At 37.5% G+C, this 26,936-nt stretch overlaps 1 protein-coding gene across 1 annotated transcript in view; it reads right to left on the bottom strand.

Annotated features, from left to right (window-relative positions):
- Positions 1-26,936, bottom strand: part of astn1 (astrotactin 1) — a 374,129-nt gene that overhangs the window by 128,395 nt on the left and 218,798 nt on the right. The window contains exon 17 of the mRNA XM_035669982.1: positions 23,780-23,968. Coding sequence (XP_035525875.1) covers positions 23,780-23,968 — 189 coding nt within the window. The remainder of the gene's footprint in view (positions 1-23,779; positions 23,969-26,936) is intronic.

The following is a 26,936-nucleotide window of genomic DNA, read 5'->3' as shown; positions in this document are numbered from 1 at the left end:
TTTATATATATACAATTATTGATTACCTTTCCTAAAAAAAATATATTATTTATATATATATATATATATATATATATATATATTTAACCTATCCATGTTAGAAACAATGCATCCTAAGTTCATAATCCGTCCAAATTCAATATTTTGAATTGGGGCAATCGCATCTTGAATTTCCACTAAGTAGTAGACGAATTGAGATTTTGACCAGATGGTGTAAAATGTATGATTTGGGTGACAAGTTATTAGAATTCATCCATGCTACAATGTATGAACTAAATTTAATGGCAGTCCATCCAATATGTCGTAATATTTTGAAACCAAAGTAGTAGAGCAATAGACAGATCCATCAAGTCACGACTGCAGCATATAAAACTGCTTATACGACTGCAGCTGATAAAAATACTCATGAAGCAAAATAACGTTTGAAACTGTACTAAGAAAAACAATGATTAAACTCTTATTTGAGATTATATGTAAAAGTTAAGTAAAATGCAAGAAGGCAAATAAAAAGACTGCTCATTACTGACTCATTAAACAAACAGTGTTCATGTTCGGGTTTAATGACCACACAGATGGAACTCGGTACACCTTTTGGTTTGAACTCTTTCAGCACAACTTACTGCGCCAATTATGTTTTTATATTGAAAACAAGCTAAATAAAATTTCACCTCCCCACCATAGCTTCCTTTTCATTATACCTACACATATTGGCACCTGTTTTACAGATAAAGGACTTCCCACACAAAAATGACCTTCAGAGATATCACAAACCTCTGCAAAAAAAAAAACCCAGCAGAACTGAAATATCTATATCATCTTCTTGTAGGTCTTGGTATTTGTGTAAACCTTTCTTTGCATAAATATCAGGTATTTCTGTAGGCACAGAAATTGTCTGGAATTCTGAACTGCGCTTCAAAAGCTATCAGAATCAATATATTTGATCAATATCTTTACATCATTTTCACATATTCAAACTGACAAACACTTGACCAGTGCTTTGATCTGACCTGAAATTCAATACTGGCACTACCTTTGATGCATTTAAAATGATCAACTGCAGGGTGCAATTCTGACACTTAAAGGCTGGAACTAAATAACTTCATTTTTCAACTGTGGTTGAAAGACTGAAATAAAATGACGGATTGGAGCTTAAGCACAGGGCCCGACAAGATGTGCTGTATGGCAGGAACGGGTGCACAGAGCCCTGACTTGGCAATATTTTCAACTATGACACACACTGAGTATGCTGATTATGAAAATGGTTGCGAAAATCTAATTATATTATGCAAAATGGATTGAAAAGCCTGTGAGATGATGTTGTAATACATTTAAAGTGTGACAGTTGATGAATCAGCATAAATAATGTCTGTTTATGCAATAGTTCACAAGGAAATATTTCACTAATTGTATTGTATTCACTTTGAGTTCTCTGTATTATAACTAGGTGCTTCCCAGAACCAGTCTTGTTAATCACTAAACAGCTCCACTGGTTAACCAACTTGCTCAAACTCATTTTGACAGTCATGTTTACACACACACACACACACACACAGGATGCAGGATTCAAACAAGTCAGAAGCGAGCTTCTCCTGGCAACCTTTCTGCCGAGCAACACCTCCAATCTACATGCAGAATGTGGAACACTGTCTAATTAATTCCAGTTGCCAATTTGTCTGTGTTTCACTGTGTATGTGAGGTCTTGTGTTTAATCACTGCCGGGTTTAAAGCATAAAGTGGTGAATGTGTTGAACAGCAGGTCAGGTTCCTCATACATGCTGCGTGCTAAGAGAGAAAAGAAGACAGAATACTTAAACTAGTTAAACCGCAGCTTGATGCAAATTGCTTTAACTGCCGATAACGCCATGCAGAAATATGTTTTTCCATTATATGGCAATTTTAAATCAATAAATCATACTGTATATGTTGTCTGCAGTGTAAACACTTGCAAAGTTCTTTGCCAAATTAAGTATAATAATAAATCTGATGAATTTCATTTCAGCTCTTATGTTTATCTATCCGGGGAATCTTGGTATCGAAGTGTTTGGAAAGCCGGGTTTATTCTCTAAAGTGCTTCCATCTGCTGACATTTGTGTGTATAATATAGTGTAAAGGGATTTCACATTTGCTGTATTTATATCTGCAGCAGTGGGTTATTTTTGAAGCTTGTTACATAAATGTTAAAAGTAAGGTCTTAGTTTTAAGGTTTTCTGTATTTTGAAAAGAAAGCAAACACTTCAAACTTTGCTTTTTAAAATCATGTTCCCTTTGTATTTGTTTTTATTGTATTTTTAAATTTTTATCTGACCTTTAACGGGAGAAACTAAATGAGTTTTTGACAGTGCACTGTATAAGTTGGCATCATTGTTGTTTGCCTTGCATACATTCAATCTACACGCTTTTGAATATCATATGGGCACTTTATCTTTTTTTTGAAGTGAAAATGAAACTAAACTGGTGTCACACATTGTTACCCAGCTATCTGCCCATTTGCTTTGTGAAATCCACTTCCCTTTAATTTGTCACTTGGCACACAGTTTGTGGGAACAAGGGTGGCATACAGTTATGAACTTTAAAGCCCATCTGAAATCACAATTAGTCAAACATTTCTCGTCACAAAGCATGCCAAAGTGACTTTTACAAAACAGCTTCTGAGTGGGTGCTGCTGTCTGCGTTTGATTGACATATGAGCTAAAAGGGGCACAGAGATGCAGTACAATGCAAACTGGTGCTCGAAACTTGCCTGCAAACTGACATTCCACAAACAAAGTTACAGGACATACAGTATGTTCTTGTTTAAAGATAAGGACACGTTAGCTAAAAGCTAATGTCTATGTAGATGGCTCTTCCTGTGTTTTGCAGTCTGTTACCGCCAAACTGACACAACGCTGACCTTAAATATTCATGTAAATACGGTTAAAAGGTTATAAATGAGATTTATAACATAAATATGACAGCAATCAACTATGCTATTTAAAGATATAGTAGGGTCATGGTGTCTGACCAGTGAATGACACACTCCCTCTGCCTGTGTTGGTATCACAGCCTCTCTGTGGTTTGTTTCCATAACCGGTCTGCTCTGTGTGCAGCTGAGTAGAGCCAATGACACTGCTGTTTTTAATCATCTATGCCAGTGAATTAAGGATTCATTTCGACTAAAGCAGAGCTGGTGATTACTGGAACAGTGGAAAGATGAACAAAGACTCTTTTGGTGAGTTTTATTTAGCTTCTATCCATGTGAATGGGGCTATGATGATATGCAAGGTAAAATTACCATTGTCTTTTGAGTATAGCAAGCAATATTATGGCTGTTTCTGGATAAAGGTCTGTTTCCTCAGAGATCCTTTCCGTAATGTTGTCAGACGCTCAGAATAACAATCTGAGCCTGTCAATGGCAAAAACAACTACTTTTAGTGGGTAGGCGCATTTGTCACCAAGGATTAATGTTAGCTTTCGTAGCGGCCATTGAAGCCCTTTTCACAAATATTTTTGTATTTAACTTTGTGAATTTATCTATTTTTATTTTGTTTTTCACCTTGACCCCCCACTTCTGAAAGCAAAACTACGCCCTTGATGTTACCAGACCAAATACGGCTGTAACAGCAAAAACTCTAAGTGAATTAAATTGAGCAAGGGTGTGTTTTATTGCTCATGGTTTGAACTTTTCTTTTGTAACCGGAATAATGTCTTATTCCTTCTTTTAAAAGTAACATAGTCTTGTTCCAATAATCCTTCTGTACTGCAAGGAGAACATGTCATGCATTAGTTGTGGGGGTTTGCTTCTGATATGTGATCATCATTATAGTGTGAATTACACAAAGCAATGATATTACCAAGGTTCACTTGTGCGCAGATGCACACAAATCCCATGCAGAGAGGGAAGCATTTGCAACATGAAAACAAACGCCGCTCAATAATGTGCCTTGATTGCAAATTAAAATGGACTGAAGTTAGGCAGCAGATTACAAAACTGGCAAAGCTGCTGCTTTTAGACATTTGCGAAGACACTGGGGACGGCGATGGATTTACCACTAAGGCGTCCCAGCTGACTTTACAGTTATTTATCCAACTGTCCTTGATATAGCTATCTCTCTTTTTCCTTCCCGCTTTCTGTCTCTCTATGGGAAAGATATTTCCGTCACACGTCCTCATTAAATCATAGACCAGCTAGATTCTGTAAGTTGAGAAAATGCCTTCAAAGTGCACACACACACACACACACACTATCATAAATGAACGGGCATACTACCCAGCACAGAACACAGACAGGGTTTGCCTAATCCCTAGTTAATGAAAGTAAGAGAAGACTGGGTCCAACAAACTATAAATCCACTGTGAAATTAATGGTATTTATAGAAAACGGCAATTCTATGATAAGACTGCTGTTTCTCATCATAAATCCGCTAAATACATTTACTTTTCAAAATGATTAGAAAAAAAACAGGAAAGCTAATTAAATGGTGAAGTTTTCTTGTTCCTAAATAAAAGAAGTGAACTTCATGAACAGCCATTCAGGTTAGAGTTACCTGTTTCCAGCTGTGATCGGACAAAAGCAGAGAAAACACCACAGGGTTTGTTTTTCCTCTGCTTATTAAAGAAACCACATTTTCTACCCAAACCATACACAACTAAGCGAGGGGTTTATAAATGGGAAAAGAAGTCATAAATACTGCAGTTTGGAGCTCAGAGGAGCATATGTTGCACGGGACAAATGGCCTGTTCGCTCATCAGTGTCAACACACCGGATTGTCCTGGAGGAAGCTGGTGGTTGAGAAAATTGGGTTGACTGATTGGATGGGGAGTGGGACTGTGGGGTTGGAGCAGAGCAATAGACAAAGAGTTTAATTCAGTACAGAGGTAAGTCCAGACAGCGGGGATTTAATATTAAATATTCAATATGCAAGAATGCTAAGGCACTGTGGATTTGTCTATGTGTATCTACTTAAATATGATAGAAATGTGTGATTATGTGAAGTTGTATATGTACATGTATATGTGTGTAGACTACATAGTGAAGTATATTACCTGCACCATTATTTCATTATGTCTGTCAGGGACAGGCTTTATTTAAAACTTTCCTTTTTTACGTATCAGCACATCTCCAAAGAAGAAGCAATGTGACACCAGGCGCTGCATCAATGAAGAACTCTCGGTCAAGGTTACAGTCACACTTTCAATGTTTTAATCTTCAGCTGTTTTTAACCATGATGAAATTTTCATTTTGACCCCAGTGTTTTAGTCACATTGTCCTAAAACTCTGTGATAGGGGTTGCTCATACTGACAATCCTACAGCTTTGCAAGCATTGAGCCTGGTTTATCCAATTCTTTTGGTTTTATGAGACATTTGCTGTTTGATTTATTCTCCACTCATTGACCTAATTTCCAGCCGCAGTAGACAGCTATTTTAAGCAAACAATGAACCAAAAGGCAGATGTATGACTTTAGTCAGAAGCTTTGGAACAAAGTCAAACAATTAGGTAGTTGCTGGTCAGTGGGATAGACTTAATTTACATAATGTTACTCTAAACTTTAAATGTAAACTCTTTCAATGGTGTTTCATTTGATAAATTGTTCTGTTGTATATGATGAATTGTGCTAATATTGGTTAGATTTTTTCATGTGGTTTAAAGGCCTCACACAGGTGTTTTCAGATTCTGATGAATTGACATTTCCCTCACTCTCCTGGGAAAACGAACACCTTTATACGTATGTAACTTAAGTTATGTAACTAACATACTTATTTTAATCCAAACCATGACTTTTTCCTATACCTTACCAAGTAGTGCTGGTGCCTAAACTCATACAAACTGCAACCGCTTCACAATCTTAACAACGTGGTGAAAAAGATCCAATAACCGTATCCCTGTTCAGTTACACTCCAATGGTCATATATTACGTTTTGGGAATGGTCACGTGTCATTTTGGGAGTCACTGGCATGGCAATCAACAGATTCAGTATATTCAATTCGATTCAATTAAATTTTATTTGTATAGCGCCACTTCATAAAAGAAGTTATCTCAGGACACTTTTCAAATAGAGCAGGTCTAGACCGAACTCCTTTTAACAATTACAGAGACCCAACAGTACCACCATGAGCAAGCACTTGGCGACGGGGGCAAGGAAAAACTTTAACAGGCCAAGAAACCTCGGACAGCCCCTTTCAGACTCAAGGTGGGGGGTCATCTGCCTTGACCAGTTGGGGTGAGCAGAGAGAAGAGATTGACCGTAGGACGACAGCAGCAATGATGGGGACAGCGATGCAGGACAACAGCAACAACGCAACTGTAGCAATAATAATACTTAATAATAATAATAATAGTAACGACAATAATATACATTGATAATTAGCAATGGCCAGTCCAAACAGGACCATGGCAGGATGCTCCACCAGGATTCATGAGAACCTGCGAGACGAGAAAAAGCAGCAAAAGAACTCCGGGGAAGAAGTGAAGTTAGTAACATGCATTTAATGGGACATGAAATGAGTGCCAGAAAGAGAGAGAGAGGGGAGAGAGGGAGCTCAGTGGCACCAAATGGAAATCCCCCCCGATAAGTCTAGGCCTATAGCAGCATAAACTGAGGGATGGTTCAGGACTCACCTGATCCAGCCCTAACTATAAGCTTTATCCCCAAGAGGAACGTTCTTAAGCCTACTCTTTAAACGGAGAGGACGGTGTCGACCTCCCTGAACCAAAACTGGAAGCTGGGTTCCACAGGAGGAGGAGCTTGTAACTGAAGGCCTCTGGCTCCTGTTCTACTGTTAGAGACTATAGGAACCACAAGTAACCTGCATTCCAGAGAATGCAGTGTTCTAGAGGGGTAAATAGGGTACTATGAGCTGCTTTGAGATATGAAGGGGCTGACCATGAAGAGCCTTTAATAGGTGGAGGGAGGAGGATTTTTATAAATTCTATCTAAGTTTAAAAAGGGAAGCCAGTGCAGAGAAGCAAGTACAGGAAGAGGATGCCGATCTTCCTTTTCCTAGTTTCCCTGTCCAGTACTTGTGCTGCAGCCGTTTTGAATTAATTGGAGCGTCTTAATGGACTTATTTGGGCAGCCTGAATAGTAAGGAGTTGCAGTAATCCAGCCTAGAAGTAACAAATGCATGGAAATTAGTTTTTCTGCATCAAATGTCTGTGATGAGGATGTGTCTGATTTTTGTAGATATTACGTAAGTTTAACATCAAGAAAAATTGGCAGCTCATCCCAGGATTTTATGTCCTTAAGACTATGTTGTAATTTAGATAATTGATTAATTTCATCGGGCTTGATCGATAGATATAACTGCGTATCATCTGCATAACAATGAAAGTTAATGGAGTGATTTCTAATATATAGTCTGGTCTATACTTCAATTTCAAAAGAGCATTCATTAAAATATATTTTCTAAACTAAATTGCATTAGATGTATTATAGAAAGTTTAGTGCTCCGCCCCCAGGAAAGCAACACAGCTCAGGTGTAAACACAAAAATCTTTCCCTGCATATCTGCTGTCTAATCTGTCATGACCAACAGAAATGAAGAGAAAAAAGATAGGAGCAGGCACAAAAAAGATGATAGAAAAATGCAGGAGTGTGAAGAACGTTTAACAGAGAATTCCCTGCAGGCGAGACTTAAAGAGGGAGGGAATAAAGATTGGAACATGAAGAAAGAAGAAAAGAACTAACAAAAAGCTCAGTCCTTGGAAAAGAAAAGAAAGTAAATGGGTCAAAATGCTCCTTTACTGGCAAGAGCAAAACCAAGAATAATAACAATAAGTGAGAGAGAGAAAGTGCTGAAAGGAGGGAGAGTGATGGTGATGCCAGGCCGGCTGCGTCTCTGCTCCTCCATCTCCTCCTCAACGCGTTCCCGCCAAGGAGAATAAAATGTTTAAATTTCATCTGTGGGACGACCTTGACTGGCTGAGAGTGGAATTAAATTTCTGTGGAGAAGAGTGGATGTTGGAGTGGCTAGACTGAAACAGATCGCGCGGGGTATGATTAGAAAATACTGAACAACACAAGGAGGGCTACAATACATAATGAATCACAACTGGCGTGCTGCCTGTACTTCAGTGAGTAGTGTATTTCAGATAAGAGGTGAAGGTGAAGGGATGTCGGGGCTTTGTCTCACTGGGTAATTTGCTTGAGTTTCAGGAAAGCAAAGTGTGTGTGCTCTTGTAACAAAAAATGCCAGTTCACTATGTTTCAAATTCAATATTCAATATTAAAGTGAATATACACAATTATTAGGAAAGTTATTAAAATGCTGCAGGTACCATTTTAAATGTTACCTGTAATTAAAATTAACATCAATTGTAAAAACTAAATTAAACGTATTAAATTAAAACATAGCTGCGAGCAACTAGCACCATTGCATCAATAAGTACATTTCAGATATTTCCACTTTCCTTTTAATATCCTGACTGCGACATTGCAAATGCTGTAAAACTAATTCTGCATGTTGCTGACAGAACTATATAATGTGTAAAACGTGTCTATTTTTACTGCCATGCACTATATATACATAATGCTAGCACTATCAATACAGAGTTGTTTAGAAACGACCCAGAGGAGTGTTTCCTGATTTGACGCCCCTTTCAGCTGGACCACATCATATGTGATTGTTACAACAAAGATTAACATGACTCTTCTCTGATCTGCCACCACCCAGGTTTAGTTAGAGTTGGGCACTAAAACTACTTGCTAAGAGGCTCGCTGTGCTATGACAACATTACTTCAAAAAAAGCCAACAAACCTTTGACGGTGATATCCTACTAGTTACATTTTGAGGGAAACTCTTGCCAGAATTACGTTCAGTGGGTGTGTTTTTCCAAGAAAACAAAGTGCTACATTCTTCTACTTCACTGGTTCCCAACATGGGAGTCCCGAACCCCACCATGGGTTGCTAAAGCTTCACAGGGGGTCACAAGGACTTAACTGGCACGGTGAAGACCTGAACGTATGCTATATTCACAGAGTCTTGACTCTGAGTTTGTCAAAAAATAAGCCTTTTAAGTATGTATAAGTGTTATTAGAAAAGTAAGTATAATGCATAGAAGTCATGTGGATGTGTCAGTGTGGATGGTTGGTGTAAACAATGCAGTGATACCTGGAGGCTGGGGTTTGCATTTTGAGTCTTGCGTGTGGTTAGATTTTTGTTGAGGTATGGCAAAGATCGGTTAAAAGTTAATAAATTAAACACATTAGATCTCATGCTTCAAGTCATTGTCAATATTTAACTGAGAGCACAACCTCTCCCTAACATTATGCAATGATGCGAGTGCCGAAACATAACCATAAAAGTTTAAGCCGATATTGCTTTGCAAATACAGATCTTTTCGGAAAACAAGTGAAATACTTTTAAGGGGATGTTCAGAAACAAAATTGTGCAAGTTGCAACATTCTGCTACTAAAAAACATAGCCTGGGTGGCCTTACATTGCTGAATAACATAATTGTGAAAAATTAGCAGTAGATGTTATTTTAAGGAGGCAGAGTTGCACAAGAAGTCCTTGTCAGAAAGGGTTTGAGGATTTGAGTCATCATTATTCTGGTGAAAATGTTCTCACTTTGAATGCTTTAATGTGCAAGATATGAGTATAATAAAGCGACTGAGTAAATACATTATATAAAATAAAATAAAAACCCTGTCCAAAAATACCATTACACATGCACATTTGAGTACTATAGTTTTTCAGATATATATGAATGAAAATAAATTGAATCTAATTAATCTCTGGTCCATTTCTCTGAAAACACAGCTGTGAATTTTGTGTACCATTAAACCTCTTTTACTGTATGATAGTGCATCCACTTTGTACTAACTATATATGACATAGTAACACATTATAGCTTTCAGTATACTAGATGTAGATGTTTTTTAGACATTATTAGAGTCTATGGAGAGCTGTGAAAATGACACGTTTGGCCCTTAAATACTGCATCCATACAGTAGCAGTAAGCAACTCCCTATCCACCCTATGCTTTCCTTTAAAACTTAGAAAAGCCCCCAGTTATCAAACACTAAGCTGACTCAGACAGACTATTCATTCCCTATGATATCTGTTAGGCTTCCACTTTTGATGAAATAAACCTGTCTAAATTGGCTGTTTTGCTGAGCAAGGAAAAAGACTCACAGCTGTTTGGTAGATAGCAGATTTAAGGCTGCCTGTCCTCCTTTTTTGTGTCTCTGCATGGTGAGGGAATGTACGTGAGCGTCTCTGTGTGAGCATGCAGGCATATGGGATAACTATCCACACTGGTTTACAGATCTGCACTATGTGGATTTCACAATCTGACTGTAGCGTTTAATGAGGAGCTGATGCAAGTTTTGGCTGCAAGTCTAACTCAAGATATTAATTTGATGGTTGGTCGACTCTTAAAAAAGTCAAATATACACTGTAAAACCAAATGAGTTAGTTCAACTCAAATTGTTTGAGAAAACCTATTGCGTTTAACTGTTTAAATGTATTACCTCCAACAATTTAAGCAAGCAATTTAAGAAATATTTTTTTATTAAGGTAACTTGGGCAAATTAAGTATATTACACCCATATTCAGCATTGCTACAAAGTTATTAAAAATGTGTTCTGAATAAAGTAAGACTACGTTTAATGCATATTTTTTATTCAAATGTTACCATTTCAATTGAATTTACTCACTTTTCTTCCACTCAAAACAGCTGACATGATAAAAAAAAGAATTTACAATGAATCAACTATCAAAATGGTAGCTAATGAATTTTAGGGCTTTGGGACTTACATTTTTTTAATGATATAAAGTCAACTTAGAAGAAAAATAGTCAACATAACAAACTGCAATTAAATCACCAATACGTAAAATACTGCACAAAAGTTATTACTTCAGCAAATACATTTTTTATATTTTGGAGGATTAAGTTATGTTTGCTTAATTGTAGTTATATACTTATGCTTACTTCTTTTAATAAGATATGTTGTTCATGGATACAGTGACCATTGCCAGAACCAGTGAAACACTTTCATATAAATATTACATACTGTTTGTTGCATTTGTCTAAACAATATGAATACAGACAAAAAAGGGTTGATTTGTCCATTAAGTCATTTTCTGTAACTTTAAAAAATGATTGCTTTGAGGAACTTCTATAACGGAACAAGTGTGATTAATTTCTTTCTTATTAGTTTTACACTATATATATGCCTTACAGTGACATATTTATCGATACTTCAGAAAATCACATCTTGCTTGCATGATAAGCATAATTATAAATTGAAAAAAAAAAATGAAATTACTGACACACTGAGTATGTATTACAAGTGTAGATACCATAAAGAGTCAAGAAAGTAGAAACATGCAAGCTGAGAAGCTATGAGTCTGAATGTGGTGCTGGATAAAAATATCTTACACTCATGCTTTGCCTTATACAAGTCCTGGAAACACTTTCTATTAAGGTACACATATTCACCATTAACTAACTGCCTATTGCATGTTAGTAGCATACTGACTATTAGTCATTATAAAGCATTACTATGGGAAACATATTCTGAGTAAGAACGACTTAATTTAGAGTTATTTGGGCGCCCACCCCACCCAACACCTTGTAGTTCTGTTTGGTTACATAAGTAATCAAATATATTATTAATGTTATTAAGGAGAGAAGAGGTGCTTGTGGAACCAACACCTTACAATGACCATTCTGAGCATGGCATTATCAGATCATAATTCATGCACAACAACTTCCTTACTTACTATCAATAAGAAATAATTAGGGGGTATTATTATATTATTATTGAGGGAAAACTCTTAATGACCTAGTAGTTGTAGGTCACATACTTTTATGTTAATTCTTAATATGAAAAGTAACTAGTAACGACAGCTGTCAGATAAATGTAGTGAAATAAATCCCCAGACTGCTAGATAGCAGTGTTGTAATCTATCTTTTAAACTCCAACACTCAAAACGTTGGGCTATGATGTTGGATGTCAGAGGGAATGTGATAAATACAAATGTAAACCTTAACATACCAAGTAAACTTTTTTGACTAAAGTTTTATGCATTTGGTTTTGAGTTGTTTATACTATCACAGTTTTCCTAAAATTAGATTTAAAAGAGGTGATGTATTGCAATATATTGAAGCGAAATCTGAGCAGTACAAACTGCACTTTGTACTCCCCTCCTCTGTCCTGATGTCTCCTCTATGCCTTTTGTTAGAACATCACACTTCCTGGTTTGACAACGCAAATAAGTAAACACACTGTATGTTATAGGAGACGGTATTACAATTTCAAGTATCATCATGTTGTGTCAGTATAATCAGCTTATTCTTTAATATTGAAAAGCATGCCATAATGATCAGATTTCAGCTTTCTAAACAAGAACAGGAAAGACATTTAAACTTATTTTTTAATTTCTTACAGACACCACAGACTGCTGCCAGCATCTCTGAAATTTGATTAGTGACTTCTTAGCACCAGTAGCATGTTTCTTTGTCTGTCTTTATTTCCAGATAATCCTGTGGTAATGTGATTTCTGTAATCCTGTTGCATGTAAACTGATAGACTCTTTGGCTCTGTCTGATCTAGTGAGGCGAGTTGTCTGTGAATGTGCTGACGAGGCTCGATATCAAACAGTTTTGTGGCAGAGCGGCTGGACAATCTGTTTCTCATCTCCAACTTCAACTTTAGCTGCTGGAGCAGTTCCACTTCGTTAGACTTGACGAGTTGGATGAGAGTCTCTTCTATCCTTCTGCAGCAGAATGGCACACACACACAGGCTCACAATTACAAACGATACATGCACGCATAAACAAGTCCACAAACAGATCCACACGTGCAAGCAAAAGATAGTTGAAAATGCACGCGACGCACACTCGCAGAAAAGACGTTTTTGAGTTAGCAGACATCTGCTCCACGTCCGTCTGTAATTGTCTAGTAATTGAACGAGCAGGAGACATTTATCACCCTGCCTCCTCCTCGCAAAAGCACGACATCTCCTCCAACACCTCCACCCACACCTCCTCAAATCCTTTCTGCTGCCTCCATATCACAGCTGCTCCACTGTTCACCTCCCCTCCACAACATCTACACTGTTCCTCCTCCTCCTCTTCCTTGTCATATAGGCATTCTTTACTGTTGATAATCTGCTCCTCTCACCTCCTCTGCTGTCATCTTCTTTTTTTGCTCCTATTCCCTTATTATTGTCTCACCAGACACTTCATTTTTTGGGAAGCTTTCTTAATCCAGCTCTTCTGTCCATTTTTTGTCTAATGACTTTTGTCTTATGACTTTAACCTTTTCCTCACCTCTTTCACCTTCTACTCTGCCTTCCACACTCATTGTTTTTTCCCCCCTCAAGGATTGACTGGACTCATGCTTTACTGTCACTCCTTGGCCTCATCTGTCTCTCACAACTACAGTAAATTTGGCAGAAGGGAGAAAAAGAGGTCAGGAAAAAAAAGATATGAAGCAGAGGCTCTCAAATGTTCCCATAGACTGGTAAAAAAAACACATTGGTGTCACAGAGCCATACTTGCATTGTATAAATCATTATCTAATAAGAGAGTAAAAAACAACAATAAAATAATGGCTATATATTTTGATGAAACTGTCACGATTTACTGTTTTTTCCTGAACATTAACTCTCTGTGGGAGGGGCTTTTTTCTTTGTAGTCATGCTGGCTATATCTTGTCCTGCTGGCAGGATTGCTCATTGCTTAAGTACCCACTTCTTTTGCTTTTATATTTCTAATCTCATGTAGCCAGACCTTCTTCTTGTTACAGTAAGCTGACAGTGCTCTGGAGAAAAACTCATCAGTGTAAAAAACTGAAAAGAAAAAGAAAAAAGACAAGAATCAAAAACAAAATCTTAAAAATCCTGATTTAGCAATTTGGTGTTTATGATTTAGAAAATGCTCATTCCCAGAAAAAAAGAAGAAAAAATCACTATCTAAGCCTTTTTCTAACAAGCCTTTCTAACAATTTTCTGCAGACCTCTGTACCATCAAAAACAGTTTTTCCAACCCAGCTCTCTAAAATAACTGGTACCTAACAATAATAATAATATAATAATAACTAATAACCTTATTATCAAAGTTTATCATATTTTTCATATTTAATGGTCACTCGTTCAGAACTCTAAGAGTGTTGCCATAGAGCATTAGATGAGCCAATCTGCCCTTCCTCTTCCCTTCCTGTGTAGTACATGTGCATATCACTTATAAATAGTGCAGATGCTCTAAACTTCAAGTCTAACCTTATTAAAAGTCACTTAGGACAACAGTATTGCATATTCTAATGTGTGATGTTTGTATTAACAACTATATCACAATTATTAGTTTAGGAAGAGCTACACTGACAGTGATTGATTTAATAATACAGCCGGTTATGAAAACACAGTCTGTAAGTGAGCATCACCAAACCAAGACAAAATCAGCAGCAACACAGCAGTCCAGCACATTGTATAAAGCACTGGTATCAACAACATCCAGCAGCTGTTAGGCCAAGACAATACCAATCCAAATCATGTAGTATGATACTATATTACCATACCACGCAGTGGTTCCCAACCTTTTTCCTTAAGGGACCCCTTTTCTATCATTTAATAAACTGACCACCCCTGACTAAGTAACATATTTCATTGATGTTTCATATTGTATTAAACTCAGAACAAAACATAGTAACTGCAAGGAGTTTGAGATTATTTCCCGTTTAGGGAACTTTTTATACAATTTTCTGTCTGTATTATGCATTTTTTTATACTTTCCTAGCAATCAAACAGATTTAATAGGCTTCTTTTTTGACAAATTCATTGTTTTCGTGTCCTTGGTCCTTGGTCGTTTTGGACAATTTACTTTACGTTTACTTTTCTTCACAGAAGTTAATCAAATGCTGAGATACAGGCCTACTGTGTATATTCTTTAGTTTTTTTTAACATGCCTTAAAATGAAGAAGGCCTCACGACTCAATATGAAGCTTTGGTGACCCCTAGTGGGGGTCCTGAACCACAACCTGGAAACCAATGTCACAGAGTATCAACCTTTTTAACTGATCATCCTATTCACTCTATAGAGACATTAAACACAATAAAAAATTTAAAGCAGCAGCAAAGAACTTTTATTTTGTGTTGATTGACTCCGTGGCAGGCATGAACTACAGATAGAAATTAGCCAATCTTCTGATGGTCTTGTGTGCTTATGTAGGTCATATAGCAGCATCAGTATTAAATTGAGACGTTTCTTAGCCAGTTAAAAAACTCCTGGTAGCACGTTTAATATGATACAATGATATGTACAGCCTAGCACTTAAACAATAAAGAAAGAAAAAAACCTTTAAAACTTTTGTTAGCTTTGTACAACCTGAGTGTTGCCAAGAGAGAAGTTCTGTAAAGTCACCGGTGTTACCATTTATTTACAAAGCCAACACTGTGTATAAGTCTAATAGGTTTCATTTCAGCTACAGAGAATTTAACACTCATGTGTGGTTATTTATTTCATCAGTAATGATCTGATAAGAACTCTATTAAAACATCACTGGATATATTGCTTCTGCAGATGAGAGGTCTCGTTATTGTATTCGGTGATTATTGAACTCATTACAGAAATATCCTGTTTCTGTTATGAGACAAGTTTTCTGACCTCTTTTGTTATTGTATTATATTAAGTGATAATTACAGTCATACTGGAATTAAATTCCCTGGTGTATATCTGCTACGGCTTAGTATTGTGGCAGGCAGCCTGTCAGAATATGCAGTATTAAAAAAACGATTACCAATTAATTGCAATGTAAGAATACTGTATTTTTTAGAACAGGCGCCTACACAATTGGCCTCATGCAAGAAAAGATATACAGATAAACAGATTTCCTCTTATTTTTGTCCATATCCATGATCTTTTCTTATTTTGTTTGTACCCATTGATTTCTGCAATTCACCAATGTTTTCTTAGTTTTGCTCTTCTGTTGGGTAAGAGAAAATTTTACGAGTGATCGAGATCACTCTTACCAAGATAAGAACAAAGCATCTTGTTTTCACAGTCCACACATTGTTTGTCCAATGCAAAGAAACAGGTTTTATATTTGTGGAAAATAAAATCCATCCATCCATCTATCGGTGGCATCTCTCCAATTCTTGGCCATGTGCGAGAGTATTTGCACATGTCACACCACCTGCCCTTATATAGCATTTAGGGGAGTTACTGCTCCTAATAACACACAGTCACATGTCTCCAGTTTAAGATCAAGTGGGTTTCATCATTCAGCACACCTTGGTAAGAGCAGATTTGGGTGGTTAAGAATGTTTGGTGAATCTGGAGTTCTCTTCTCTTATATTAGAGAAAAAAAAAAGAAGAGAAATTTAAGAGACTGTTGCTGCATGAGGCCCAATGAATAATTTCTTTAGGAGACAGACCTCATGGCTGAAGCTGTATATAGGGTGAATATTGTGCAATGTCTATTATTCATCCATGGTGGAGGGGCTGCCATTACTAGGTATTTAAAAAAAGTCACAATGGAACAGAAATTGCTTTCAATATTTACCTGCTTTACTACTCTACAGAAAGTCTCTGTTTCTTTTGGAAATTATAACCCACGGTTACAGGCAACTATGTTGGGAGAATATATCTACACAAAAATTCTATAACACTCTATGACATTTTTTGGTGTAAGACATAAAACTTAAAAAGTACAGCCTTGGCAGAAAAGTACAAGACCGACCTTTGGAGACCAAGAATGAGAGCTGAACATGTAGAATATTTATTGTGGACTACATAGCCTTAGGCTAAAGACTCACAATGTGGAATCTGGTCAGAAAACCTTTCACATTTTCGGAGAGTTATATCCGTCTTGACATGGGAACAGTTTGTTGAGAGCACTCGACAAACAGGGTAACATGCTAGAAGACTGCCGCACAATGTATCTGGTAATATATCTGTTTGATCATCAGGGGACTCGCTCCACATGACGTTCCACACAGCTGGGGCACCGGTGTTATCATAGTGGGCACAGATAGCACACTGATGTCTGTTCTTCTTAAAAATTCATCTGGAGCCAATCCTGTTCGGCTATCAGGGAAAAGCTGTACTGATATGAATTCTTTCTAGGGCTTGAAGATAAATCAAATTCATGGAATGGCAACTCTTGTTGGTGGGATTAAGAATGTGGATGTCATCTTCCTGTACCAAACCAGAAGAATGGAAAAAAATAAAGTTCCTCAAAAATGGTGTCTGGTGTGGATGAGATCAACGCAGCTGTACAGGTTGTTGTAAGTCGATTTACAGACATTCTTAAATCAACATATTGCTTCAGTCAATGTGACAAACATTACCTTTACTGCTCCTAGCAACCAAGATGGCAGCTTCCATATCGACTGAAAAGTGAAGGAACTATTCCATGGCATCTCCTATTTTTATTCCCTTACATGTATGTGTCTTTTAACCCCGTTCACACAGTTCATTTAGTGTTCTCGTTCCCATTTACAATTAATAATGTAGGTATATTTCTACTATAAGCTTGTGCTTTGTAACACTTTTTTTGATACCTCTTTTTCTTTTTTAATCTTCAGCCCATATTGCACCTTTCTGCAGGTGTTATCAACGCATTTGATTTTGGAACAGTAGCACGCATTTTCATTAATGTATAGGAATTTATTCGGTACCTCCCTTCGACTTTCATTTTCTGTTAATTCTATGTATGCATTAGGGGTGTGTGATATACCGGTACTGATGATAATGACCGTGATAGAAGGAATATGATATAATAAATTCATGCAAATAATCCAGTGCCTCTTATTTCTGTTTCTTTCCATTCTCGTTCTGCGATTCACACTCAGTGTAATTGTTATTTTTGTACACTTTTGTACAATTATGGTTACAGACTCTGTACTTCCCTACACTTGCATTTTGAGTGTAATTCATTTGGCAAAAAAAGAGACAAAACACAGTAAAAGGTAATGATGAATTTGGCTGATAACAATTTATTTGTTTCAAATATTTTGAATTTTTTTAAATTTAAATAATTTTTTAATTCGCTATAATATTGTTATCATTAATTCTTTTGGCCACAATAATCGTGTAGTGAAAATATGATATTGTGACAGCCATAGTTTTTATTTTACTGTATATAGAGGTATATTTGTACTATGATCTGTATATACTTATTTTATTATTGTGCATCTTACACAGAGGAATTTCCTATGTAATCAGTAACGTTATCTTGATATGAAATGGCAAATCAATCTAATTAAGCTAAGAATCATTTATTTGTTCTAATGTAATGGAAGCAAGACAGCACAACGAAGGACATAGAACATATCATCAAGGACTTCATCTTAGCAAAAAATAAACCGCACCACTAATGCACAACAAATGGCAAAGAGGAAGATGTATATAGGGAGAAGCATGTTGCTCCCAGCTGGTAACCAGGCAGGGCAGGTGGTACTAATCTGAAGAGTGTGTGCTGTGCGAGGGTGTAGAGGGGTCAAGGAGGTCAGGGGGCAGTTGCAAATTATTTCTCCCATGTCTTTTCTGCTCTTCCTCACTGCTCTGCTCTCTTCCCCCGGAGCGAGACTTCCTCTGCTGCGGCTTTGTTAAAATGACAGACACTAATAGAATAAATAAGGCACCTATTTTTACCTGGCTGCTGGCAGGGTGATCACACTTAACACACATACCAGCACGCAACACTGTGCTGGAGGTTGGTAGCGAGCTGACACCTGACTCTGTAGGGGAGGGCGCTGAGGTTGAGGAAGGAGGTCATGGTGATTTAATTGAGAGAGAAAGTAAGGAGGATAGTTTGAGAGCCCAAGTCAGGAAAAAAAATAATAGAGGCAGATAAGCAGATAGAGAAAGAAAGATAGACTGATACAGGAAACAATAGGATAGGATTAAAGTGACACTATTTGCTTTCTGTTAACTGCAGATGCACATTTGCTTGTGTCAGACATCTGTGTATGGTATTTTCAATTTGATCTGACATTTAACAGTTTAACATGCCCCATAATGTCACCTTTAGGTGGTTTTGAAGCATATTCAAATTTTAATTGCTGTTGGAGTGTTTTGACAGAACTCCAAAGCATCTAATTATTTTGAAGCTGTTTTCGAGCAAACTGGTCTCCGCAAATTTTCTGTGTGTCAGTTCACTAAGTGAACATGAGACAAGGGAATCTAAATAAGGCGACTCATATTCCCATCTACTCTGGCTGAAAGTAGTCTAAGATGCCTTTGGTAATATCCCCATCTTAGGAGTGTTTTTAAAGAAGTTTGGAGGCAGTTTGAAACATTTTTGAGCAGCCCACATAGTTTTTGTTGAAACGAGTGAGATTCTCCTCATGAGTATAGAAACATAAGTTCGGAGGGAGTACGGAGAAGAACATTTTGTTCAATAAACAACTTAAAATATTATGCGATTTAAAAACTGGACAAATGGGTTAAAAATGTAAGAAAATACCAACATAGCGTGGATTAGTAATGTGGTGGAGCCTTGTGCAGCTTCGGTGATCCTTGACAAGTCCTGGAAACACCACGCCTGAGATCTGGTGACTAAAGATCATCATTTTTATTCTCAAACCATTCAGTGATTCTTGGAATGATTTTTATCTCATATTTATCCTCTGAGTCATTCATGTTTTTTTCTTGAAATTGTCACCCTGTCTGTACATTCTATCCTCCTCTTTTTTAAATGTAGTAATATAAATGCAATGGCTACAGAAAGAAAATGCAAAAAAAAAAAATCTTAAATGACTTAAAAAAAAATAGTGGACATCGGGTTGTAGTCCTAAATCAGCAGCAAAATACTGTCACTTAAAGCTGCAATAAATGTTTTTGTGGCCACCTGGGGGCAGCAGAACAAGCTGTAAAGACAACATTTACGTATTATAAATTATAATAATTTATAAATAAATAATTATTTCCTATTACACACAGACACAGAGTATTTGTTTAGTTATATCTCAGCTGGAAACCAAAACAATGAGTGAAAAGACATAAAAATGGAATAATCCATTGCCACTTGAACAGAGCAGCAGTGGCTCTCTGGCTGTTCATGTTTGATCTCTGGCGTGGTAATTGAGGTCATGTGCCTGACAATAGGAAACACAACCTAGTGCAGGGAAGAAAGTGCTATTAAACACCGAGACAAGGCAACATGGCCAAACACACACACGCTCACACACTGACTGACCACGGTTAATGAGCTATGGCCGCGTCTCTACAAACATGACTGATACGGCAATGATAGTCTGCTATCGTGTATGTGTACATATATCTGTGTGTCTGTGTGTGTTGTTTTAAAGTTCCTGGGTCATTAGGAAACAACTGGGGTAAGTCTTCAATTAACTTTACAGACCGTGGCGTACTATGTGCCTCTTTCACCTACTGAGCTCCGGTCTGCTGAGTTATAATTCACAGTCGTTGCACAGTTGCCACAAAATATCACAGTTCCTGGTATGCTTTTCATTGATTTTGCATTAAAGTGAAAATTCACGCTGGAGGAGCAGTTGTTTTAGGTAACAATGTAATTTTGTTTTTATGAGAATTCACAAAAGTGTTTGCTGTTTTTCCGAGCAGTCCACACAGTATTTGATTTGGTATGAAATCGTATAAAACAGATATCTGCAATTCATACAGATGAAGAGCTTTGAGCTGCTAGAGTGACACAAATGAGGTAAATGCAACAGACTTCTGTTTTCTGCAACAGGAGACCCACATATAGTAGCTATTTTTCCTTTAAATCTGTTTCCTTTTGATATATGATTATTAACCATATACATAAATAAGCCTTAAAACTACTGGTAGCAGCTGTGCCCCAGGTGGCTAAGATGCAGAAAATGATCTGCCCGGCTTCTCACTGAATATGGAATATGGCTCTAGTTGGGCGCATCTTGTATTTGGAGCAAAGGGCGAGGACATGGATCATCAAACTCTCCTGTGAGCTCATTACTCCCTCCGAAAGGCCAGTATGTTTCCAAGAAGCCAGGAAGAGATTAAGAAAGATGACTCTGATTTCAAGTTTTTGCCAATGGAATCTATTTCTTTTCCTAGAAACGGATGGTCCTGGGCCAGGTTGAAACAGTTAACCGCGTAGATTGAATCATTTCAGACCCTCACAGCCCAACGTAATCACAGCACTCCATCTGACAGGAAGAATAGATTCAGGATAGATTTTGCACCAGTTCAGACAATTCGATTTTCAGTCCCACGTGGACCAAATGCCATGTTTTTATTGTTGCTTCAACATGGGGACAATAACAACAGAAATGTATGGCTGAAGGAAAATAAGCTTCCTATACTAACAATGTGAAAAGTAATGAAACAGTAGAAGCAGCTGTAAATAAATACAAATTATAATGAAAATGATTCTTACAATGAACAGCAGTAGCAATACTGTGTTGTCGCATTTTACAAATCCAGCAGTGCAACTATACTACTACAATAACTATACAGTAAGACATTTACACTGACAAAGTTTTGTTCATTTGTGATGGGAATTTGCCAATGCTTTCTTTTATAATCTCATAGTTTTATAATTTCCCAGAAATATCTGTAGAAAAAAACTAATGTAATTTGGTAGTAACTATAGGAACAACAGAGGCAAAGTTCTGAGCATTTATTCAAATGTAGTTAGTTGAGAATATTTCGATGCACACATATAAGTTAATTAACTGGAATTTAAAGTATACCAACTATTTTCTTTAGCATTAGTTACAAATTGCTTCCCAGGAAATCATATGAATTTATATGACATGTAAAATAAAGTGGTACTGGATAGAGATCCTGATTTTTATGTACAAATCTGCTAATGTCCAATAATACTACCATATGAGGTCGAGGACTGCAAAAAACTTGTTGAAAAGTGCACTGACACCAATCCGAACAAAACCTTTAACTGCCTTGATGCGACATGTATTGGGGGGAAAAAAACTCAAGAGTCACAGTTTACGTAGAAGAAACTGAAACAGAAAAGCGTGGCATTTCTTTGATTGTGGTGGATCGTTTAGCAGCGTCTGCAAGCAGCGTGTCAGAGGCGCCTGAAAATGAAGAGTAATGCACTTTTCATGAGGGTGGGAAAACTCAGTCATCTAATGCCATCTGTCAGCGCAGAGGTAACTGGGAGTGAACAGCGCAGCGCAGCAGGGGTGTCCTTGGACAAAGTAAGGGGAGGGAAGAAAAGTGGCCGAGGCAAACAAAGGAAATGAGGGGGGACAGTTTGTAGCCATTGAGGTGAAATGGCGGGGAGAGATGGACTATTACTTATCTCTGCTGCGACTTACTGAGAAAACAAAAACAGGTGACGAAAAGATGGATGGCTGACATTTTGAGTAACAAAGCAAAAAGGAAAGACATTTTTCTACTTTGATTGGTCATTTATGTAATGTAATTAAGTGCTTCTGGAGGGTGCTTGTGTAGTTCACTGTAATTAGTTGAAATAGAGCAATGCTTATTATAGTGCAATGCAATATTATATATGATGCACACTGTCAGAAGGTAAAAGCACTGTGACATTATATTGTTTGTATATGTGTGTCACACACACACACATATAGTGTAGCCAACAAACAGGTGCAACATGCCAACATAATTTGATCTTTCTAATGAAGAAAACATGAAGCTGTCATTTACATGGAGGAATCGGACTAAATTACATTTACCACAACTGCTGCTGCACGAGTGTTTACAGCAACTTTTACTTGGAAACAGGTCATTGAACAAGTATCATCTATCTGGCTATTAAAAGTATGTTAATTAAGAGCTATTAGTGCAGCAGTATTCACAACTGTGATGAAGAATAATGTCCCAGAGTTTCAAGTTTCAACCGTATTTAAAAGGATCACTTGGGTGGAGAAGGGGCTGCTTGAAATTATTCATACTAGCAGCAGTGCAAATAGCTCAGTTTAGGTTTGGATATCAAAAAATACTTTTTACGACCCTAACTTAAAAAAGCACAAACTTATTTCTGCAAAACCTATTTCATTTTCATTTAATAGTTTCACCACAGTTGAAGCGAAAGAAATCCATTTAACCAATAAGATCCTAAACCTTTTTTGCTTCTTTACTTTAAATGAAATACTGATCTGCTCAGAAAGTCTGTAAAAACTACTAACATTTTATTCCATCTATTTTATTTGTAGGTACATTTGTAGGTGTGCTGTGTGGGTGAGGGTGGGCATGGGCTTTGTCATGGAAAAAAAAATCATCCAACACCAGCATTCAGTCATTTACGGACACATTTCCACAATACTAAAAAGTATTGAGGTTAAATACCCAGCCATAGCAATGACAAGTGCTGGATTGTGTTTGTTTGCATGGTTTATGGTGCCCACACTACAACCTAAACACCAAGATCTACCAAAACAATCTACAAGAGGTACTTCCACAAACAGTGCAGAACTGATGGTTGAAAAAGGGGCCTCAAGAGCATTTGTGAAAGACTGCCACCCTGGGAGCACATAACATTTCTCTTCAACAGGGTACAACCGAAAAGAGAAAAGAAAAATAAGGGGAAAAGAGAAGAGCCAGGTTTTAGTATTTTCTCCTGGCAAGCAAGTCCTGCCAGTTTTAAATCTGTAACACAATAATCCAGTCCACCCCAAAACACACACGCACAGCATTATGAGCCTCTATGTATTTTGTGGGGGTGACAGATTATGAATCTGTGCAATCAATGAATATATAAATAACTGCAGGAATGAAACTGTGTTCTCATACACCCCACACAGTGACAAACATGTTCACCTAGCCTTTTATCTAAGGCCAATAATTACTGTTAATGTTATCCATTTATAACTATAATTCTTTAAAAGATGCACTCACTAGGTGTGAGTGTGTGTCCTACCTTTGCTAATGTCCTGGTACTCCAGCCACAGCTGTCTCTGGACTTGTTTGTTGGGGTACCAGATGGTACAGGACTCCTGGAAGCCGTACACCGCCTCCTGCACGTAGTGGTTCCCAAACTCCCTCAGGATGGAGACAAAGTCGCTCCGCTGCGTCGCCCCGTCCAGAGAATGGATGGCCGAGCTGAAGGCTGGGAAAAACACAGTTGAGGTGAGTGCTTTCACTTAAAACAAAAAAACAGCAAGAGAAACAAAAAAAAATAATAAATAAAGGGGAGTTTGGGGTTAGAGGGAAAATGCAGGAATATGTTTTGCTTGCTCAGCTACTTCCTATCTTCTGATATACTCTGAAAATGCATCTTTTCAAGAGCTAGGTGTTTTTGATTTGTCTCACCCGTAAGGCACACAAAGCTGTAGAGTCTCACCGGCTTTGCTTGGATCACAGATAAATACAGATGCTGCCTTGGTACCAACTAAAGGAAATCCCCTCAACTGCTCTACACCACAGAATAAAAATTGCATCCATGGAATATGCAGTATATTGCTATATGCATGCATGTGTATACTGTCTGTATGTCACAACTGTACTCAGTATGCTACACTGATGGGAATAGCATAAAAGCATTGAGACTTCAGTTTCTCATCATTTTACTGGCCTGCTACATTTCTATTATTATTTTACTTTAAATATGAAAAATGTGAAGCCTAAAATGCGTAAGTTAAAATGATGAAGGTTGTCAGACAAAAAAACATTAATGCAGTTGATGTGGGGGAGATTATTTTAGGTTATTTGGGATGAGGTAGGAGTGGGAGAATTTTTAATGCTAATGTGATGGCAACCAATAGATTTGCATTTTTATTTCAGCCATCTATTCTGAGTCATTATCGTTAGCAACATCATTATCAGCTCATAAGAATATAGCCTATATAACTATATAATAAAGACTGAGTCTACAGCCAGTGAGTGGCTTTTTGAGGCTGTACTTAGGCATAGTGGTGCTTTGGGCTAAATGCTACATCAGCCTGCTAACACGCTCATAATGAGAGTGCTAAAATGCTGCTGTTTAAGCATAATGTACCATGTTATTGTCTGTGAAGCACTTCAAGCGGCACTAAGCTGAATGAAATGTGCTATACAAATAAAGTTTGATTGAGTGATTGATATTCACCATCTTAGTTTGGTGTGTTAGCATGCTAACATTTGAGAACTGACATTAAACACAAAGTACAGCTGAGGCTGATGGGAATGTCATTAGCTTTTCGGGTATATTTGTTGGCGCCTAACTTTCTTTTGAGAAAAAAAAAAATTTAAATTCTGAACTGATGATGGCACTAGATGAATGTGTGTACAGTGTTGAATGTCTTCACAATCCATCCAATAGTTAGTCAAGACATTCCCCTCAGAACCACAACCTATCAACCTCATTGTGGTGATAGAGGAAATATGACACGATCACCGAAGCCATTAGGATACATTTGTCAAAACTGGTGTGCACAGGACAACAAGCGTAGGACCCAAATGCCAACAATGGAGGTAGAGCTGGTGCAGATCAATCATTAAATCTTAAAAAAAGGCAGAGGGGTGGGCAGGTTCAGGTACAAATTCTAGAAACCTGATGCAAGGTAACAAGCTTGAAAGCAGGACATGAACAATATTCTGACAAACTGACAATAAAACTCAAAGACTAAATACACTGGTGAAGGGAGGATAAGAAGAGCGGGGCAGACAATCAAAACTGGCGGCAAACACACAAAGCCAGGAAGTGAAGTTACTGACATGAGAGTAGAGGTGAGTATTTCAAAATAAAACCATGACATCATTGCCACGAACCATGAGTGACGGGCAAAAAAAATTGGGGCCAATTCATTGGGTAGATGTTGCGGTATTTCACTGGGGGGTCGGGAGCTTCATAGGCAGTTGCATGGCCTTCTTAATTTTATTGCGTGCTAGAAAACTTAAAAATATAGGCCTATATTTCACCATTTGATTCACTTCAGTGAAGAAAAGTAAATGTAACATAAATTGTGCGGTAACACATTTTAGTCTGGAGTTTTTGATATTCAAATCACTTTATAATAATTACATTAGTTATTAGAGTAAACAAAGTGTGGCTGATAACCACATGCAGTCAGTGTGATTTCTGGTAGCAAACTTTTCTATTTAAATATTAAAGACCTCCATTATACTTTTTAATGAAGGTTTGGCTCAATTTATTAGCTGCACATAGGTATTTGAATTTACAGTGGGTGAAGTGAAAGTTTCTGTCAGGTGTCTGGCACTGAGTGTCTTAAACGGGTTTAGTGGACATCGGAGCCAGCTGCTTACTATTCATGAACCCTTTCAACCAAAGAGTTCTGATTAAACACAGTGTCCACATACGGACATGAAGTAGCACAGGCTCACATGAAATAAAAACCTCGCCATACTCGTACAGAGTGAAATCCTCTTGATGTTAAAACAATTTCAGGACTGTTGTGTGTGTATAGTAGCTTTGTGCCTACACAACTTTGAAGCCGTTTCATAAAACCAGATGAAGGATCAGAATCTGAAACATTTGGTGTGAATGAATAATGCAGCATTTGAGACATAATACATTACACCTTTCTATAAGCTTGGAGCATCCACAGTTTCAAACAGAACGTGAGAACTTTCATGTTTTCATGTTTGCCTCTTTCTACTACAACTCTGATTTTATTTTCTTAGCAATTTTTTCTTGCTCTACTATCAGTTGTCTTTCACTCGTAGAGATGTGCATGCTATGTTTGCATCAGTCAGTGGTCAGCTTTGTGAGCCCTGATTGTGGTAATTATAAAAATAATGTTACAATATGTAATTTCTGCCACTAAGGGGTCTCTCTCACATCCAAACAATAACAAAAGTGTAGTGAAGTAGTGTGGGATCCTGAGAGTTGTTTTCACCACCACTGCAGTCAGCTTCTCCCGGTGAGGATTCCTTCAGTGTTCATTGTTACTACCGGGAGCCGAATTACCTACACAGGTGGCCTCCTCTCCAAAACAAAAGGACCCAGTGATTAAAACTGGTACAACACTGAATAAAGTGGTTTCACCTTAAAAATCTGTGTTTTGCTGATGCTGTTCGGCATACAATGTCCCAGAGCTGCTACTAACGTTAGCTCAGCTTGTTCCTCTGATAACTTA

This window comes from Morone saxatilis, unplaced genomic scaffold (genome assembly GCF_004916995.1).
Source record: "Morone saxatilis isolate NCDOM2014 unplaced genomic scaffold, NCSU_SB_2.0 Contig23, whole genome shotgun sequence".
Classification (NCBI taxonomy): Eukaryota; Metazoa; Chordata; class Actinopteri; family Moronidae; genus Morone; species Morone saxatilis.
Note: the sequence above shows the minus strand (reverse complement) of the source record. Positions and strands in the feature narration are given on the sequence as shown.